This window comes from Pelophylax lessonae (assembly GCF_965119305.1).
Source record: "Pelophylax lessonae genome assembly, chromosome: 2".
Lineage (NCBI taxonomy): Eukaryota > Metazoa > Chordata > Amphibia > Anura > Ranidae > Pelophylax > Pelophylax lessonae.
This window is the reverse complement of record NC_138769.1, coordinates 640,077,980-640,098,162: the sequence shown is the minus strand read 5'-3', so window position 1 is coordinate 640,098,162 and position 20,183 is coordinate 640,077,980. Positions and strand designations below refer to the sequence as shown.

The window sequence follows — 20,183 nt, the reverse complement described above, 5'->3', positions numbered from 1 at the left end:
TGGAAAAAAGTCCCTGACCCTTTCCAAAAAAGCGCACCAGTGAAAAATGCAGAGATGTGAACATGATCTATAGGTAACCATGTTAAATGGACTGTAGTGCGTTTCTGCAAAAGTGGAAATGCACTGAAAAACGGATAGGTGTAAAGCAGGCCTTAATACAGATGTAAAACCATACTTGCAGCAAAGAAGGCAAAGGTGCCCCATATTAGACATTCAGGACTATCTCAGAGAAATGGTCCAGTACTAGTAACTCATACCTGGCACACACTGAATCAGGTTGGCAATCATAGCACTGAAATGTGCTCTAATGTCCTTTAGAATTTCGACTTCTTTGTCATTTTCTGCTTCAAGAAGCATCCGAGTAAGGTCCACATACTCCAGAAACAATGCTCCAAGAGCAAGGGTGTCTCTCTCTAGGGCTCCATTGGTACTATGCAAGATAAAAAAAAGTCCTAAGTAGAGAAAGAGTGGTTCAATATACACACATACACTGTACATACTGTATATTTTAGAACCTACTTGTCACTTATTACTCCAGCATCTGCCAGAAGTTCAAATATCCTCAGCAGCTGTAACCTCAGCAGGTCTCTGCGTTCCCTGCGCTTCTTGTTCTGGAAATAAAATACATTGTATAAATTAAATTAATTGAAAGTGACATTTCGTTAGTGGCAACCCAGCCAGAAGTTCATATGATATGTAAATGACAAACCACGGCCTAAACAAAATCTCTCCAATAGTGTCAAGCAGCAGAACCATTTGGGCCTAAGATATGACTATTGGAAGGTTGCCAAGCAGCTGCTTTAAATTAGATGCTTGGCATACCTTTAAGCCTGTGCCCATCATGATTTAAGATTTTTTGAAGTTGGATGCAGGTGTGCGTTATCTGTCTCCATCCCCACCACTGAAAGTTATGGCATGTTGTGTATGTGGAATGCCTTTTTTTAAATCATCTGTTAGGTTGTGACTATATCGGCATGAAAAATAGCATAAATAATAAGAACCTTCCAGTTTTTTAAAGACTTTAGCTGGCCATACACGTATCAGTTTGTTTTTTTTTGTTTTGTTTGATCAACCAGTGGGCTGGTTGAAACAACTGAACAGATTCCCCCATCCACACAATTGAGGTAAATGGGGGAAACCTCCCTGCTGTGTCATTGTACTCTGACAGTGGGACTGCTGATTGGCTGCAGCACCTGTTGAAGAAACATTTTCCAACAATCCTGTTCAAGAGCAGATGGTCCTTAGAACAATTTCTTTTGAATGGGAATGGCCATAGCTGGATCGAAAATCGGCCAGTCCATGCTGAACCGGACAAATTTTGATCCATCTATGGCCACCTAAGTTTGAATTAAAATAGCACTTAACAAGTTCTTTACTGAAGTGGAAGGACTGCATCACAATTAACGTTGTAGAGAAAACCTCCCATATCCCATGCTGCAAGCAAAAAACCTTTACCCCAAAATGTTAAATCTTTCCTTTTAAGAGAAGTGGTTTTGCACTGGCGGAAGTGGCTGTGCTCATGCCAGCCACTAAGTCAGCCCCCAGTTTATTGAAATAGATTGTAATTGTCAACCCTGCTTTTATGTGCACTGTTCAGCACTGAAAATGTTGAGACCTTATTTTCCAAGCCTGCAATTATTTCTGTTATTAGAATATATCTGGTCTCGTGACACATCAGAAATTTCTACCTTCCCCTTCAACAAATGAATAACGCACGGCTACTGAAGACACGAAGACTGTCAATGGGAATTATTGGCAACTGTTCCTGTTCTTTGGCCATTTTTATGAATTTTGTAGGCACTCCCGCTGTCTTGCTTAACTTAACGTTTAGCTAGTTTGAGGGACAGTCTGATTTTAACATAAAGGGTTAAATGTGTTTTTTTTTTTTTTATGACTATGGCAACAGGCATAAAGTAAACAATATTTTTGCAGTAATTTTCTTCTGAGAAACACATACAGGTCTATCTATCTATCATTATTTATTTTAATGGAAAGGCACTCATTTCTTATCATCTAACCTCTGGCCTTCTTTCCAAAGCTTCCTTCATCAGAGGGTGAAGCTCTTCTACCAATTCCCTAAAAAAACAAATACATGCAAGCATGAACATGAAAAAAAAAAAAAACAAAGCAACACCTACGTTACACGTAGAATGAAAACATATAAAATAGTCATTTGAAAAAGTCAGTACATCAAACTATTCAAAAGTGAAATAGTGTAGAACACAATAAATTTACAAAAAAGTAGATATAATCCTAAAATCTCATAGAAGCTTCAAAAAAATCATTTGATTTCAAAAGTTGTGTGCAATCCTTTTAAATCTGTGTTATTATTCAAGAAAATAACTGGTGATTCTGCCATGTAGGTCCTTTTAAAAGGTGACAACTGCCTCCCATCTGTGACCCTGTGTTGTCACCCTGTTCAGCACGCCCCTAGTGGTAACTTTAAGCACATTATCAGCACTCCCTATATAGACATGGTCTATTGCACCATCAGCAAGCTAATCCCAAGAAGTAATTTGCAGCTTGCGCTGGAACGAGTGCATGTAGACCGGACCTGACTGAAAAAGGCTGGAAGACATCAGCAGCACTGAGATAAAAAAAAAAGTATTTTATGGGAACTAAAAATCTTGGCAATACACAGAGCTCTAGCAAATTGATGTAATACAGTTAGGGGAAAACAAGCTGCCAATCAAAAAAGAATAAGTTGTGGTGGAAAGAGTGATCAATTGAGGGGAGATATTATATATCATACCTGAAGACTAAAGCATTGGTTCTTCCAAAGCCCAGTACCAGAGACTCTGTGATTTCTATGCTCTCAAGTCTCATCATAGGAACCAACAATTTGAGCAGAGCACTGATTGAAGGGGTTCCAATAACCTGCAAATAAGACAAACCATATAAACATTGTTCTAGGCTGAACACAAAAAAACTGATAATAGCGAATGCTCAAAAAATGTCCTACTTTGTTATCATAGCTGATAGAGCCATCAGGGGTGGTCGCCATGATCTCTGGGGTGGATGCTCGTAGGTGACCCGGGCTCATTATACTTGGTCTGGCCACTCCAAAACAAAGAATCAGATAATTCCTCCACAGTGTAACATAGTTGTCCCCACTGCCAGCTGTACTTGTTTTCTTGGCATTAATTGGGCTGCTGTAAAAGTAAAGCACTTTTCAAGTAAGTATAATAATGGGCACTATCCATGTGAAATATCTTCTTGTTTTTCCCCAATTCCCATCCCCCCCCCGGTCCCGCTATACCGGAGTCCTGCGAGACCCCGCCGTGAGATACCAGGACGTCACTTTACCGGTCTGGGGGATTTGAAATTCTCCTGGCTTTCTCTCCTCTTCTGACTGGTTAGCGCTGTCCATGTGATGGCGCCGGCCAATTATAATGCCTCCTATCCATACATGCTGAGATGTACGGATAGGGAATTAAGCCATGGGGATTTCAAATCCCCAGACTGGTGAACCAGCATCCGGATGTCTCACAGCGGGGGATCGAGGGGGACTCCGGTATAGCGGGACCGGGGGGGATGTGGAGGGGGTGCTGTGTAAGTTCACCTTACAGATTTTTTGTAAAGGTAAACTTACCCTTTAAGGCATAGCAGGTTCTTCATTTTCAATTCTGCCTTCTTTATCATGCTAACCTGTCTCCGAAACCTGAGCAACTTTAAAGTGGAAGTGATGGTAAAATAAAATAAAAACCCTTTTGCTGGCAGAGTCACTTTTTTCCATTTTTCGCACACATAATAAAATCCATATTTGCCTCAAAAACATTGTATAATTTCTAAAAGCAGATGCCCTTTGGAATAAAATGATGGTAGTTGTTTAAAAATTGCAATGCAACATGATAAATTATCTATAGGTGACACTTTAAACGCATTTACAGATGATCAAATTAGTGTTTAACTAAAAATGTTTGCCCTGGATGGATTCCTATCATTCAGCGTGCCAGGGAATCTCTAATATGTGTCATGAAATAGTTTTTCTTGTAGGCTGTGCCCTCGACGCATGTGTCTGCATTCCTGTGTGAATGAAACTTTAGTTTTTTGCTCATATTTTAAAATTATTTTTTTACTTTGCTGCTGTCACAAGTGGGCTGACAAGTACAGGTAACAGGGTCTCTTTAAACATGCATAAGGAGCCTGGTCTATTAGACCCCCTAAGTGATTCCTGCCCTTTGCTGATCCTGTTGCCACAGCAGTTTCTTTCCCGGCCAGAGCTCTTAGCGTTTGGCAATTCTGACCCTTGAAGTAATCAGAGCTGAGTGCTTCCAGGTTCTTATTACCCAGGTGAGATGAGAGGGCAGCAGCTACACATACATGCATAAGTAATTCGATAATTCAATTATTTTTACCGCAAAGCTGGCAACACAGTGAAAAAAACGTAAACAAACTCTTGTCTGCTATAACGGCCATGATTATGTTTACATGCTAGTACTGCTGCTGCTCGAAAGGTTACAGCTACAGCGGCGATAACAAAAAGGTGTAAGGCCCTGTGACCACCTGGGCCACCTGCTGATCTGCCAGAAAAGACTTGGTGTCAGCCTAGCCAAGTTGTCTTGTTAAAACTACTAAATCCCACTCAATCGTCTTAACTCCACAACAGGTGTTCTATAGTGCAAGATAAGGACTCCTTGGGATAACACAGGGGTGCACAGGACAGCTCTGAATTTCTGACACAATCAATAGGCTTCATTTTGGACTTAAAAGATATAGACTATGACAAAGTGTTAGTATAATGTATATCTGACTCAGTATTATTTTCTGTGACTTCACTTGGACAAATAGGTATATGGAATGAACACTTACTTGGGATCCACCAGGGGCATCAGTAATTGTAGCCTGGTGAAAGCGTAGGGCCATGCATAGCTGAGGGCAGTGGGACAATGTTTCGGAAGGTGCTCTTGACGAAGAAATGTGAAGAGACAGAGAACCCATGGGTCTTTCACAGATTGTGCAAAGATCCAGACGTGGGAAGGGCTTTTGACATCATAGTGACTGTTCACTAGAACTGCATTCCATTCCACCAACCATTGAAGGTCCACATTGTGTGTAAATGGTAGGGCAGCCTGGTAAGGAAATGAAGTTCACATTTTATTAGTAACACAAATGATAAGTAATGCAATATAAAAAAAACAAATCATCATAAAATGAAATCACAAAAACCTAACTGGATCCTCTATCCCCCATAACCACAGCCATGGTTATAAGATGTCTCCTTTTTCACTATGAACATGTTATTTATGATGATCTGAGGGATGGCGGACTATAGCTCTGGAGGTATACAAATCCACAAGGAACTATTCATATGTGATCCCTTGCAAAAAGGTCTCAGTGCCGACTCTTAAAAACAGTAGTAGTCTGATCAATGAGAAAGTAGAATCTGGGGCACAAGTGACCTACACATGCTTTCTGAAGGACTGCATAGGACATGTGAAACAGTCATTGGCTGAATTGTTTAGCCTTTGTATTTAAAAGCTGCAAGAAAAAGAGAAAGACATTGGCAAGCACCTACAGTGGGGAAGAAAGTTTTTGATCCCCTGCAGATTTTGTAAGTTTGCCCACTTACAAAGAAATGAAGGGTCTATATATATATATATATATATATATATATATATATATATATATTTTATCATAGATGTATTTTAAATGATAGAGACAGAATACACACAAAAAAAACACACATTACAAATGTTAAAAAATGAGTTGCAGTTCAGTGAATAAAATAAGTAAGTCGGTCTGTACCTTTACCTGAGAAACAGCCCCAAAGCATGTTGTTTTCACCTATGTGCTTAACTGTAGGGATGGTGTTCTTAGAGTCATAGTCAGAATTTTTCATCCTCCAAATATGGTGAGTCCTCCTCCTCAAGAGGGCACATGTCCAGCTATGCCAACTAACATTTAAATGATTCAGAGAAGGATTGAAAGAAAGTGCTGTGGTCAGAGGAGACCAAAATTGAGCTCTCTGGCATTAACTCGTCTCACTGTGTTTGGAGGAAGAAAAAAGCAGACCCTGACCCTAGGAACAAAATCTTTGCAGTCAAGCATGGAGGTGTAAACATGATGCTTTGGGGCTGTTTCTCTGCTAAAGGTACAGGCCGACTTTGCTGCATGGATGGGGCCATGTATTGTGAAATCTTAGATGAGAACCTTCTTCTCTCAGCCAGAACATTGAAGATGGGTTGTGGATGGGTCTTCCAGCATGACAATGACCCAAAACATATTGCCAAGGCAACAGAGGAGTGGCTCAATAAGAAGCACATTAAGGTCATGGAGTGGCCTAGTCAGACCTTAATAATATAGAAAATTTATGGAGGGAGCTGAACCCTGGAATTGCCAAGAGACAGCCAAGAAACCTTAATGATTTAGAGAAGATCTGTGAAGAGTGGACAAAAATCCCTCCGGAGATGTGTGCAAACCTGGTCACAAACTACAAGAAACGTCTTACCTCTTGGCTTGCCAACAAGGGTTTTTCCACCAAGTAAAAAGTAATGTTTTGCTTGGGGATTCAATACTTATTGTATTTACTGAACTGCAACTTAACTCATAGCATTTGTTTTGTGTTTTTTTCTGGATTTTTGGTTGATATTCTGTCTCTATCATTTAAAATACACATTTGATAAACATTACAGACCCTTTATTTATTTGTAAGTGGGCAAACTTTCAAAATCTGCAGGGGATCAAAATATCATTTTTTCCCATTGTAAGTTGCTTCCTCTTTGCTTCATTATGTATGGGAATAGTGGAGCAATCACCACAGCCAATTGACACTGGTGCCCTGTGTAAGGAAGATTGAGATCTTAAAAGTTGAACTCTAGCATTTCAAAAATCTCAACTCTGCCATGGGTGAACAGTTTCCTTTAAATTTATTTTATCATTTTTTTCTATTTAATAGAATCAGTATTCACCCATACCCATTTTTTCTCTGCTTCTGCTGCAATGTGGGAAGGCTTGACTTGAGCATAATTACCTCGCTTCATCCATTTGGGAACAGAAAAAAAACATATACTTTCCATTTAATTGGAATCAATTTAGGAAACTAAAACAGCTGGATACAATATTTCCCAGTTATTGGAGGATTTATGACACCCAGGAAGCATACCAGAGTAAAATTATTTTTAATTGTGTACTTACAGAATCAGACACAGCAACATGAAGAAAGCTTTCAAGTATTGAAGGACTGAGTTGGTCCAGGACATCAATCATAGGTTTGTCATCTTCCTAAAAATACAAGAGTACAAAATCAATGTCACACTGAATCCAGGTAGAATACATTAAGTTAAATTTAGACACTGTTCACATAATATGCGTATCCCCTACTTTGTGCAATCAGTCAATCTGCACTTAAGATGCAATGCAGGTTCTCTATAAAACATCCACAGAGATGAACAGCAAATTATCTTGAAAGTTTCAAGCTCTGAAGACAACCACCATCAGGCCGTATACTGTCAGGGACCTGCATGAATGTGCTTGGATTAGTAAGCACAAACATGCATGTAAGTAAAAAGGCGGGGAGAGGGTGTCAGTGAAGGTTTTCTCAGGATTGTAATGAAAATGTACTTTTAAAGCTAAAGTCATCGTTCAAGAGACTGATAAAACAGCAGAGCTAGCAGATCTGCAGCTGTGCCTGAACGCCAACCCTTCAGCAGAGATTAGATGACCGATGTTACCGCGTTCAGTCAAGTGACCAGCACTGGAGAGGTCCTGGAGTATGACTACTGCAGAAATGTCTGCAGGAAGTATTTCAACACAGTTTCTGATTTATCAGGGGCAGAATAGCCAATGGATAAGATGCTTTTGGTATAGTTGCACTTGAAGAATTTCAATAATGGACCACCTTTGCATTGCTCCTTCCTGCTTATTCTTCCATATATATGCATATTTTGTATGGTCAATTTTACTGTATTATCTGGAACACAGAATTAAAATATAAAGAACAAAAATAAAGTCTCACCTCTGTCTGTCCAAGTGCAATAAACAATGCCCGGACCTCTTTGAGAATTAATACTGCTAATTTTCGTGTCGCCAGCTGGAAACTGCAGAGTAATAACAGTGCAAATCCCTCCACTGCATGCAGCACATTGGAATAGGGACCCCGCTCCGACTGTATCCTATGGCTGGAGCCATTCGGAATGAGCTGGGAAAAAGCACATTAGATTAAATGATAAATAAGAACTGGCTCTATTCTGATCTGAATAACAAATGTAAAATAGATAGTCAAATCGACAGTGATTGCATCTGGCTGACTAGGGACATCATTAGCACTACTAGCCTTCAGCTCGGATCCTGAGTAAACCTTAGGGAAACACTCATTTTTAATACCAGGTTTTCTTTCCTTATACTCACTCACTTGCTGTGACAAGTGAGGAAAGTAAAAGAAGACAAATTCAGTGTTCACTATGTTATAATCCTTTTACAAACCACTGCTGTGACCCAAAGATTATTAATGGGCATTTATAAATACTAGTACAGGTAGCAATACTAAACATTACAGTACAAGCATTAAAAAAAAAAAGTTTGGGTTTCACAAAAAAAATTAAAAAAATTATACTCACCTAGGTGGATTCTGCATTGATCTCATGCTGCATCTGTCCCCCACCACTAATCACTCAGTTCTCCCCCGAACAGAGAGTGGTGACTGTCATTCTCCAGCTCTCTGCTTTGCTCTGTAGAGTTTGGATAAATCCAGCTCCTGGACCAGCTGAGTAACGTAAGCCAACAGCAGACTGTAGCCTGTTGGCTGAAAGCGGGTCACAGGAGTGCAGAACGAACTGCACTGCTGTAATTCATAGGAGAAGTAGGGCCAAAAATGGTAAAAGTTTATTGCAGACCATAAAAGTACATGACCTATAACTTTAGAAAACCATTAAAAGCAAGGCTGTGCAAAACCAAAACACCAACTGGATGGACAAAGGAGAACCACAGCGGCTAAGCCTGTCTACTTGCCAACAAATGAAGATGTCCAGGGTGAGTTCTCCACTGGGGTAACCTCCGCAGCTAGGGCAACCTTCAGCTAAGATGTAAAACCGCCGGGCTTCCATAAAGCTGGTAAGGCATATAATATGGCACAGCACTCTGGGAGACCATAAACTCAGGGGACTGTGGTGGATGTACAGAAGGACTGCGCCTGTGCAGTGGCGGCCGGCGATGATGTCAATCAGCACACCAGGTAGAGCAAGATGGGACAGCTGGGTTGGAGGGTGCGTGGGATGCAAGCCTGTCAATGCATGGTCCCGTCACTAGGTCATAGTGATGAGACCACACATTCATAGGCTTGCATCCAACGCACCCTCCTTTTCAGCTGGGCCCCTGATCATCTTGTGGATAAAATATAAGTGTTCACAGCCTGTGCCATGACACTCATAATTGAGCTCAGGTACATTCTGTTTCCACTGATCATCCATGGCCCGCAGTGACCAAGAATCCAATTGTCACTCTGACAGAGCTCCAGAATTTCTCTTTGGAGAGAGGAGAACCTTCCAGAAGATAAACCATCTCTACAGCACTTCACCAATTAGGCCTGTATGGTAGAGTGGCCAGACGGAAGCCACTCCTCAGTAAAAGACACATGACAAGGGGGAAGATGAATGCAGCAATGTACAAAGACATCCTTGATAAAAACCTGTTCCAGAGCGCCCTGGACCTCAGACTGGGGGGGGGGGGGGGGGTAAGGCTCACCTTCCAACAGGACAACGACCCTAAGCACACAGCCAAGATAACAAAGGAGTGGCTACAGGAAAATTATGTGAATTGTCCCGTACAAAAGCACAGAACTCTGTGTACTGTAAACAGTGATTTGGCTGTCTCTTCTCAGGGAGAAAAACAGCCAGATATTAAAGTAAAAAAACACACATTACACTTAGTTAGGCACACAGTTAACCCCTTGATTACCCCTAGATGTTAACCCCTTCACAGCCAGTGTTATTAGTATAGTGTCATTGTACAGTATTATCACTAGCGATGTCAGTGTCAGTTAGTGACCCACCCAGATAGTGTCTTTTAGCGTAAGATTACCCACCACCCTATCACAGTCACACTATAAATCACTGATCACCACTATTACAGTATAGTGTCTATAGCTGCATAAATGTCAGTATATATACACCATAGTTTGTAGAGGCTAAAACCTTCACACAAACCAATTAGTATACACTTATTGGGATTTTTTTCTTTTACCAAAGACATGTAGCAAAATGGCCTAAATCTATGAAGAATTTTTTTATTTTATTTTTTTATTGGATATGTAATAACACAGAAAGTTTTTTTTCTCAAAACGTTCTTCCTTTTTTAGTTTAGATCGCAAAAAAAAAAGTGATCAATACCACCAAAATAAAGCTCGTATTTGTGTGAAAAAAATTATAAAAATGTAATTGCATGGCCGCCCAATCGCCAGTTAGGTTAGCACAGTGCTGCATAGCAAAAAATGCTCTAGTCAAGAAGGGGGTAAAAACATAAAAATCAAGCTAAATTCCAGGTAGATAAAAATACACACTTTAACAGTGTTATAGGTCACGTATACAGTATGTATTTTAACTGTCTATTCAGCTGCTTGCTTCAGTCTAAACATAGCTACAGATAAAAATGCTGTTAAAAGATGCACTGTTTAAAGGTAACTTATAGCAACCAGTTACTAGTCCACACAAAAGTTACTGCATAACTGCTATCTACTCATTTATTATTAAAGCCGATTTCTAAACAAATGGTAACACACACAATTAAAATACATACACCAGTCATCACTTTATGACCATCCATCTATGGTTGAGTAGGTCCCCCCCTTTTGCTGCCTAAACAGCCCTGACATTTAGAGGCATAGACACCACTAGACCTCTAAAAGGTTTAATGTGGTGTCTGCAGAGATGTATAGTAACTAAGTAGAACTACTTCACTACTGCACTTAAGTAACGAAAGCGGTATCTGTACTTTCCTAGAGTATCATTTTTTTCTCCTACTTCCACTTTTACTTCACTACATTTTTTAGATTTCAATACTTCTACTCCAATATGTTTTTTTTGTGCTGCATAGTTACTCATTACTATTATAAAAATTACCCCTGTCAGAACAGTAGATGGCAGGTTTCATGAAGCTCAAAACATGTGTATTATCAGCACATACGAAAATAAATACTACTGTATGTATAAATAAAAGCTGCATTTGAAATAATAAAAAACAATATGATGTTCAAACTTTTCACTTCTTTCTTTAATAACTACATAATACAGTACTTGTACTTTTACTTTCGAGACTTGAGTAGCAATTATTTTTTCAAAACTACTGGTACTTTTACTTTCAGTACTTGAGTAGCAAAATTAAAAAAAAAACTACTTGCCATACTTAAAGCGGAGTTCCAGCCATTTACTCACCTGTCCAACGGTCCAGCGATGCGGCCGCCCGAAGCCTCGATCCTCTCCCTTGGCGCCGGCATCACTGCTGTGGGCACCCGGCTGTTACAGTTTGCGGCTTCACAGCCGGGTACCCACTGCGCATGCGCGAGTCGCGCTGCGCGGCGTGATTGGCCGGCAATCTTCTGGGACCTCTGACGTGTCCCAGAAGATTGCAGGGAGGGAGGGGGAGAGGAGAACTTCCGCTCAGGGCGCCGCGGCGCTCCGAGCGGAAGTGGGAGCGGGTACCTGTCAAAACTAGGTACCCGCTCCCCCCCCCCAAAAAATGACATGCCAAATGTGGCATGTCGGGGGGTCAGGACTCCCTAAAGCGGAAGTTCCACTTTTGGGTGGAACTCCGCTTTAAGTACAAAAAATGTTGAATACTTTAGTACTTCTACTCAAGTCACTTTTTGATTGAGCACTTCCACTCAAGTCACTTTTTGATCGAGCACTTGTGTACTTTTACTCAAGTATGGGTTTCGAGTACTTTATACAACTCTGAGTGTCTGGCACCAAGCTGTCAGTAGCAGACTCTACAATTCCTGCAAATTGCAAGGTGGGGCCTCCATGGATTGGATAACTTTTTCCAGCACATCCCACAGATGCTCGGTTGGATTTGGAGAAATTAGAGGCCAAGTCATCACCTCAAACTCTGTGTTCTTCAAACCATTCTTAAAACATTTTGTATTGTGGCAGGGTGCATTATCCTACTAAAAGACTACTGCAGTAAGGGAATACTGGTTCCATGAAGTGGTGTATTTGATCAGCAACAATGTTTAGGTAGGTGGTACATGTCCAGTTACAGCCACATGAATGACAGAAGCCAATGTTTTCAAGCAGAACATTGCCCAAAGCATCACAATGTTTTAAAATGTGCAATGACCTTCTGTTAAAAAAAATAATGTATAATGATTTATAAATAAATTCTTAGCTATATTTGTTTATGTCTTTTATATCTGCAGGCAGTTCAGCTTTAAATAAGTCAGAATGAGGCACATTACTAAAAGGTTTGATGGATTAGATAAGCAGATGCTTTAGGAAACCAGTGACATAGTGGACAAAGGAGAAAAAAAGGAGTGTTCTACAAAAGTTACCTCCATTGCCCTGATTTTTGCTTGCTCATGTGATTTCCCAGGAGTCTGTATTACGATCCTCCACTGAGTTAGGAGTTGCAGTAGTAGCTTCAGAGATGTGTCGAGGAGTGTCTGGTGTGTATCGGTCACTTCACGCAACAGAAAATTAATAAATCCGAACAATACGTCTTCCCTCCAATCCACAAAGTCAACTAAAAGACCCTGAAGAGAGTTCTGTGCAATATGGCGCAGTTCATCATCCATGTGGATAGACAGTCTGTAGGGACATATATAATATAAAAAAAAATACAGCGACAAAAGATGGTGGATGGATAATGGATTTGATGTATCATGGCACAAATACCCATTTGTCCTCAGTGGTTTTGGTTAGCAAATAGATCTACATAGAGGGCTGACTAAAGTGACAATGCTCTGGTGCCATAACTGAAAACGAAGCTCATAGAAAAACACACAACTTTCCCATTTAGTCCTTTTGCTACTAATATTTAATTTATGCTTGCATTCTTTTAGTAGGGTACTGTTTCATGGGCCCAGGGACAGTTACCCATCTCCATCCTATGTAGTAATGTTTTAAAAAACAAGTAAAGGGAACACATGAAATCAGTAAGTTATGAAGTAAACATTCAACTGTGATAAAAGATCAAGAGCAAGATCAACTATTTTGTGCAAGCTTGCTTAACTCCGTCTTTATTTATGATGGAATGGAGGGACCATACAGTAAAGGCAGAAAACATTAACAGTAGCCATAAGCATCGCACCTTGAAAGTAGATCAATTAGCTCCGGTTTAGACATCCCATCCGGAAGCAGGCGAGGAATAGCAGCCACACACGTTCTGAAGAGGTCAATCTTTGGCTTTCGTTCTCCACTGAAATGTGAAAGCAGTACATGGAGATCACAGAGCACTGAACACTTTGTAGATAAACAAGTCATTACTGGGGTTTTAGAACACTGCTGCCTGACAACGAAAGGCCGAGGCATGGCACAGTAGTAGAGTCTCTGCTCTGTTTATTTTAGGAAATATTTTCTCATGAATTGTAACATCAAAAGGATGATTTCTGGAATATCTGACTCTGAAAAGTACAAACCGTATTGGTATTTTACATGATCCCTCCCAGCAGGAAATTATATACCTCTGAAGACAGCAATGTTGTCTAGAGATAAGAACACAAGTTTTGCCTAAAATAAATCTATTTTTTTTTTAGATATACACACAAACAAAATGATCTTTAAATAATAAAAAGCCTACAAAAGTCATTACATATGCATGTACCCTCAAATCATCCAGGAGCAATAATGGTTCCCCACTTTAAGGTGCTCCTTAGTTTTCCCATTACCTGGAGACACTATGTCAGATCTCCACTTGATAGATCCTTTCCCATGAGATAAATCTATTCAGAGAGAATGGTTCTCTTTTAATCTGAACAGATGTACTCCTGTCTGACTATAGACATGTTATTAGCAGAAAGGGGTTCTTCTGCTGCAACCGGAAGGGGAGCCTATTATGGTTCATAATTTTTAAATTTTATTTATTTATTCAAAAGAGACACTGAAAATGTTCCAATACATCATTTCAAGTCCAATCTACATTGTAAAACATTCAACACATGATTATTTCTAGCATACTCTGTTGTATCAAATTCAATCAAGATTATAGGACTTAATTAATAAAATTAACTAAAGTCATCGGAACCCTCCTTTGTCCCTAATATTTTCTAACATTATTTAAAAAAAAAGAAAAGAGAAATAGAAAAGAAGAAAAGAGAAAAGAAGAAAGAGAAGAGAAAAAAAAAAATCAAAAAAGGGAATAAAAAGTTAGAATAGGGTCTCTCCCTATCCCCTCCCCACAACAGATGTACTCCTGTCTGACTAGACATGTTATTAGCAGAAAGGGGTTCTTCTGCTGCAACCGGAAGGGGAGCCTATTATGGTTCATAATTTTTAAAGTGATTGCAAACTTTTACCTTGTAAAACAACCCATTCAGTTTAAAATGGAAATGAAAGGCAAAACATTTTTGTATAGATATAAAAATAAAAATGTATAAATATATTTTCCCCTTTTTTAAAAGTGATCACATTCTCTCGGTTTTCAGCTGCATAAGAGTTGGGGGAGGAGGAGGAGCAGCAGAACACTGAGCTTCCCAGTGAATGGCTGTGGAAAGGGGGGGGGGGTGCCAGGACAAGTCTGATCATTGGAGGAGAGCACACCGAGTTCCCAGCACAGCTAGAGAACTGACCATGGTGTCTTCTGCTTAGTGTGGTCAGCTTTTAATAGAAAAGCAAGAGGAATAGCAGGAACACCAGGGATTTCACATAAAGGAAGAGATACAAAAAGAACAAGAGACTTTCTCATACAAATACATGGTATAGCAGGCACATATCAGACATATGAAGTATTGGAGTAACTTAAAGCGTTCTCTTGATCTTAATAATCCATAAGCTACATTACCGCCATACACCAGATACAGTAGTTGCCTTTTTAATTAATCATGTTAATTTTAGAAACAAATTAATATATATTAGTTTATTGCATTCAAGCATATTGTAGAATAATGTCTTTAAACTACCTACGTGATCATGTCCTCAGGTTCCTTGTTTAGCATCTGCACATTGGTCATCATCATGCAGCGGCCAACTTCTTTATCTAGGTGCCTTAAAATGTTGTCTACTGCTTTCCGCACTTGGGAGTAGTACAGAGACATGCCTAGCAAAGAAAACCACATATATGAGGATTGCAATTGGTTACCGGCAATGATCTATATCAGAAGTTGCCCCCCTTCTGGCAATCGCATAGTGCCTGCTGAAAAGGTAACATTCAGAGAAATCAATGCAGCTCTGCTTCCACGGTGATCCTCCCTAACTTGCAGAATCCACATGACTAACATCTCAGCACCTGTCAGTTTTTATGGCTGTCTGTGCCCCTGTTAAAGAGATTCACCCTCTCTATTTGCCCTTTTTATCGTTCTCATTGAAAGTAAAACAAAATCCCCAAATTTGGGCTGGCCATAGAAAAGTAAGAGAGGAAATCTTCCAATGGAGACACAAATTCTGGTGACCTCGGGGTCCCCAAGGAATTCCCCTAATTTGCAGGGATTTTCTCTCACTTCCTGTTTGGCTATGGGATAGGACGTGAAGAGAAATCCTCACAATGGGACAGAGATGGTGAAAAAAAAAAAAAATCTGACGAGGGTATAACCTTCCCGTACTCTATTCGGCTCCATTCACACTAATGTGTTTTTTCATGCTTTTTGCAGAAATTAATTTCATTTTTTTAACATGGTTTCCTATGGAACTCGTTCACATCAATGCATTTCTACCACGATTTTGCATTTTTAAATCCACCCAACAACAAATTTCCAAAAAAGAAAACGCAAATCGCTGTAATATCGCGGCAAATTCAAGGCGGAAAAAAAAAAAACGGGAAGCACAGCAAAAAAGCACTACAGGAACGCTCAAAAGCAATATGCATACATGCGAATCGAGTCTTCAAAACTAAAAAAAACCTTTTGCCTATAGTTCTACTTTAAAAAAGAAGCATTTTAAATCAGTGCTTCCTAAATTTTGGATCAGGCACCAAATGGAGTTGCTAATGTGTTTGTATTGGGTCAAAACATAATAATGTAGACTAGTTTGTCCAAGAGTTGAACTCAATGATAAGTGACGACTATAGCCGGTCCAGACCCTGAAGCAGCAAAGCAACCACAGATCATAACATTTCCATGACCATGCCTCATAGTAGGAGTTTCTTCCAAATTGCTGTCTTTGGTTTGCTCCAAACATATCTACTATTACTGTGACCAAACGACTATGTTTGATTCATCAGTTCACAACACATTATTCCATAAAGGGTCTTTGCCTACAAGTTCAATGACAAGCTGTAGTCTTGCTCTAATGTTCTTTTTGGACAGAAAATACATTTTCCATCTAGGTACAAATGGTGCAATCACTGTTTGTAGATGAACTTTTCCATCAAGTGCAAGTGTTACCTCCAAATCCCACAATGAAATTGTGGAGTTGTTGGAAATTTTGTGTACCATCAAACACTCAGCTTTCGGGCTGAATTTGCTGGTTTGGCCAGTCCTGGAATAATTAGCAGTAATTAAAAATCTTTACTACTTTTAAGATAATTTTCTCGACAATGGAATGACGGATTTTAAATAATGTTTATTTAACTTTCCTCCAGACTCCCAAGCTATCAATACCTCCTTTCTAAGGTCCATAGGAAGCTCTTTTGATCCTGGCCTGGTGACACCACAAACACTAGACCCTAAATAACTGAAGTTTAAGATAGGTTCCACCTGCATACTCCCTAGGGAGGTTTTAATCATTGCAATCATCTGCAACACTTGATTCTAATTTTAAAGGACCTGAAGTGGTTGTAAACCTAGGGTACCTTTTCATGTGACAAATCTGCATTGTGTGTTACTTTAGAGCAGGGTTCTCCAAACTTTCTAAGCAAAGCTCCAGTTTACTGTGCTTCAGACTTTAGGGGGGCTGGACTGTGACCAGTGGGAGTAGAACATGTCCTGGCATCAGTGGGCGTAAAGGACATGTCCCATCTTTGGTATTAGGGGAAATATTAGTACCCAATCGTTGGTGTCAGCAGGAGGAATAGTGCCCCATCATTGATGGCAGTGGGAGGAATAGTGCCCCATCATTGGTGACAGTGGGAGGAATAGTGCCCCATCACTGGTGTCAGTGGGAGGAATAGTGCCCCATCACTGGTGTCAGTGGGAGAAATAGTGCCCCATCATTATTGTCGGTGGGAGGATTTATTACCCCATCGTTATTGTCAGTGGGAGGATTTATTGCCCCATTGTTTGGTGTCAATGGAAGGAATAGTGACCTAAGGGCTGGAAAAAAATATGAAAAAGGCCACATTCGACCCCACAGCCACAGTTTGGAGGCCACTGCTTTAGATCAGTGTTTCTCAACCTTTTTTCAGTCGAGGCACACCCCCAAATTATGGACAGTCTCGAGGCACCCTTTAAAATTATGGACAGTCTCGAGGCACCCCATCCTAAAATGTAAAAACTATTCTAATAGTTTTACATAATGCAGCAGCATCCACACACGTAGGACGCCCAATGTTAGAGGTACAAGTTGATACTGACTAGTATTCCAATGTTTCTCTTTTTCCCCAGTTTTTTTTCTATCGCTCAGCTAATGTGACCCCAAAACTTATAGAGAGAAGCAGGGGAGGGTCAAACAAGCATGCTACACAGGCAACTGACATCCTCCTTATCAACTGATGATGTCATTTGTCGTTAGCAGGTCGGCAGCTAGAGGGTCGTAATGGTGCACAATGAAAACCTGTGACTTTAAGTAAATAAAAGTCAGGCTTCATCCACCCGTTGACTTGTATACAGTTTTTGGGAAATTTTTAGGGCATTTTGCTGAGGCACCCCTGAGGTTAATTCAAGGCACACTAGGGTACCTGGGCACCCTGGTTGAAAAAGGCTGCTTTAGATTATGAGAATACGAAAATACAAAGTACTCTACTATATTACACTGTTATAGCTAGATTAGGTATTAGATTGCAGGTCAATGTAGGGTTGATTGTGAGGGTCAAGTGAATTACTTTATTGAGAAGACATGGCTACAATTTACTTTTTTTTTTTTTTGCAACTTTGCCCCTAAAAAAAACACTATATGTGTTAGCAGGAATGTGTAAATCACAATGCAAGCTGAAGCGAATTACAAAACTTTTGGCAGGTAAAACAATTAAAAGACATATCATTTATCATTTATGTTTTAACTGCTTGGCTGGAACTCTTTAAAGCGGAATTTCACTCTCACAATCAACATTTACGCTTTTAAGCCTTATGATACCAGCATTAGCAAATAGATAGGAAAGTATATCATATTTACTGTTTTTTAAACTTTTTTTTTACATTTCTTCAGTTACTTCCTGGTTTCCAGGCCGGTCATACATCCCAGGAGTCTTCAGGAGGGGAGGAGGGGCTTTCTCAGCTAAGCTCACCCTCCTGTCTGCATGTCTGAGCTAAGGGGGAATTGGTATCAGGATGTAAATGCTACATGAATAATCTGTCCTCACTTATGATGGCCAGAAATGCTAGGGGGTGTTTTTCAAAGTAATTTCTCAGAAAAATAAAGCATGGAAACATGGATGGATGGGTGAGTTTGCTTTAAATATTATAAATTAATTAAATAGCATTTTTGATTTGTGGTGCTCAGATGCAGTGTAGTTCTGCTTTAAGTGCAAGAAACATTTTCTAGAAGACTTCGCACACTGAGCAAAAGAAAACGTGCCTTCATCCCCATCTGCTCTACTCGAAAATGTTCTGCCAGGCCTTCTAGCCAGAGATCACATTGTACAGTGATATTTACTGCTGTCAAAAGGTTGCTGACCCATGAAGATCACACAACATTCATAATTACACAAAGGATATTGAATGAGCACTTACATAAATAAGAGACTATACAACTGAAGACAGCAGAACTGTAAACGTCTCTAAATGGCACCTGCCACAGGCAATGTAGTTCAACACTAGGGAGAGCAGAGCTATCTATTCCAGACCTGCCATTTGTAAGCATTGCAAATTGCCAATATCTATTGTTTATTACAAAAAAGACTCACCAATCATTTTGGCCTCCTCTTCAGTGAGGGTTTTACACAAATATGTTTTCTTTACTCGAAGGGTGTTACCAGATGGGTGAATAGCTCCAGTGACAGGCATGGGGGGCTCCCCATCTTTCTGTTGCAGGCTGTCTGCTATCACCAGGAAGGCTCTTAAGCCTATGTTCATTCTCTGGTGGAGGCAAGGATGTGAAGTGATTGTTCTTTCCACTAACTCATAGTAGTACAACATATTATCAGAAAGATTAAGCAACTCATGTAACCAGACAATGCAAATAGTCAGAGCTCACAGCAGCTTTCCTGCCTCCAGTAGCTTACTAAACTTTTTTACTAAAATCACAATAACCTAAATAGAATGTATAGCGATTTTGTACTCAATTTATTATTTTTAATATATATATAATAAAAAGGTATTTTCTTTTTTTTTTTTATTGAGTGAGGTAAACATCAAATATTGTGTCACAATATTTGGCATTATCCTCCTAAGCAGCCAGCAGTTGAAGTTTACACTTCTTTCCAGTTTTACAAGCTTTCACTTTGCTGTAAAACCTGTTGTTACAGTTCATTTAAAGCTGAGCTTCACATACTGCAATTACTCAGCTCAGTCTAAAAATTCAATCAAGAGAACATCAAAGCAGTCAACATCTATTTGCGGTTTCTATAAAGAACCTATAGTGCTCTGGGAATCCTTTCTCATATATTAAATGTTTATTTGTAAAAGAAAGATTGTATGTACAAATGTATAAATATAGAAGACTTCATATGAAAAAGGATTTAAAAAAAAAAAAGATGACCCAAACCAATTATATTTTTCTGTTAAAATGTTTTTTTTTTTTTTTTGCATACAAAAGTGAATTATTGAAAGTCTTTATTTTTCATGTACTTTGGGGGTTTACAACAGTTCACTTACACAAGAAACCCGTTTTCATACCACCCTCCCTACCACTGGTCCAAGCACAAAACATCTCAGTCCAACTGAGCCCTGCAGCTTACACTTATTACACTTTTTTAACCATATGCCATATAAAAGCGATAATAACAGTAAAAAAAAAAAAAAAAACCTGCAAGGTAAAGGCATAATGCGCCAGTATGCACTTTATACA

General features: G+C 39.6%; 1 protein-coding gene across 2 annotated transcripts in view; it reads right to left on the bottom strand.

Annotated features, from left to right (window-relative positions):
• FRY (FRY microtubule binding protein) overlaps nt 1-20,183 on the bottom strand; it is a 364,889-nt gene that overhangs the window by 158,068 nt on the left and 186,638 nt on the right. For both annotated transcript variants that reach the window (XM_082244584.1, XM_082244585.1), the window contains exons 15-26: nt 19,081-19,252; nt 15,051-15,183; nt 13,240-13,347; nt 12,482-12,737; nt 7,958-8,140; nt 7,138-7,224; nt 4,813-5,072; nt 2,963-3,152; nt 2,753-2,877; nt 2,019-2,076; nt 520-611; nt 258-430 (exon numbers count right to left, since the gene is read on the bottom strand). In XM_082244584.1, coding sequence (XP_082100710.1) covers nt 258-430; nt 520-611; nt 2,019-2,076; nt 2,753-2,877; nt 2,963-3,152; nt 4,813-5,072; nt 7,138-7,224; nt 7,958-8,140; nt 12,482-12,737; nt 13,240-13,347; nt 15,051-15,183; nt 19,081-19,252 — 1,837 coding nt within the window. The remainder of the gene's footprint in view (nt 1-257; nt 431-519; nt 612-2,018; nt 2,077-2,752; nt 2,878-2,962; nt 3,153-4,812; nt 5,073-7,137; nt 7,225-7,957; nt 8,141-12,481; nt 12,738-13,239; nt 13,348-15,050; nt 15,184-19,080; nt 19,253-20,183) is intronic.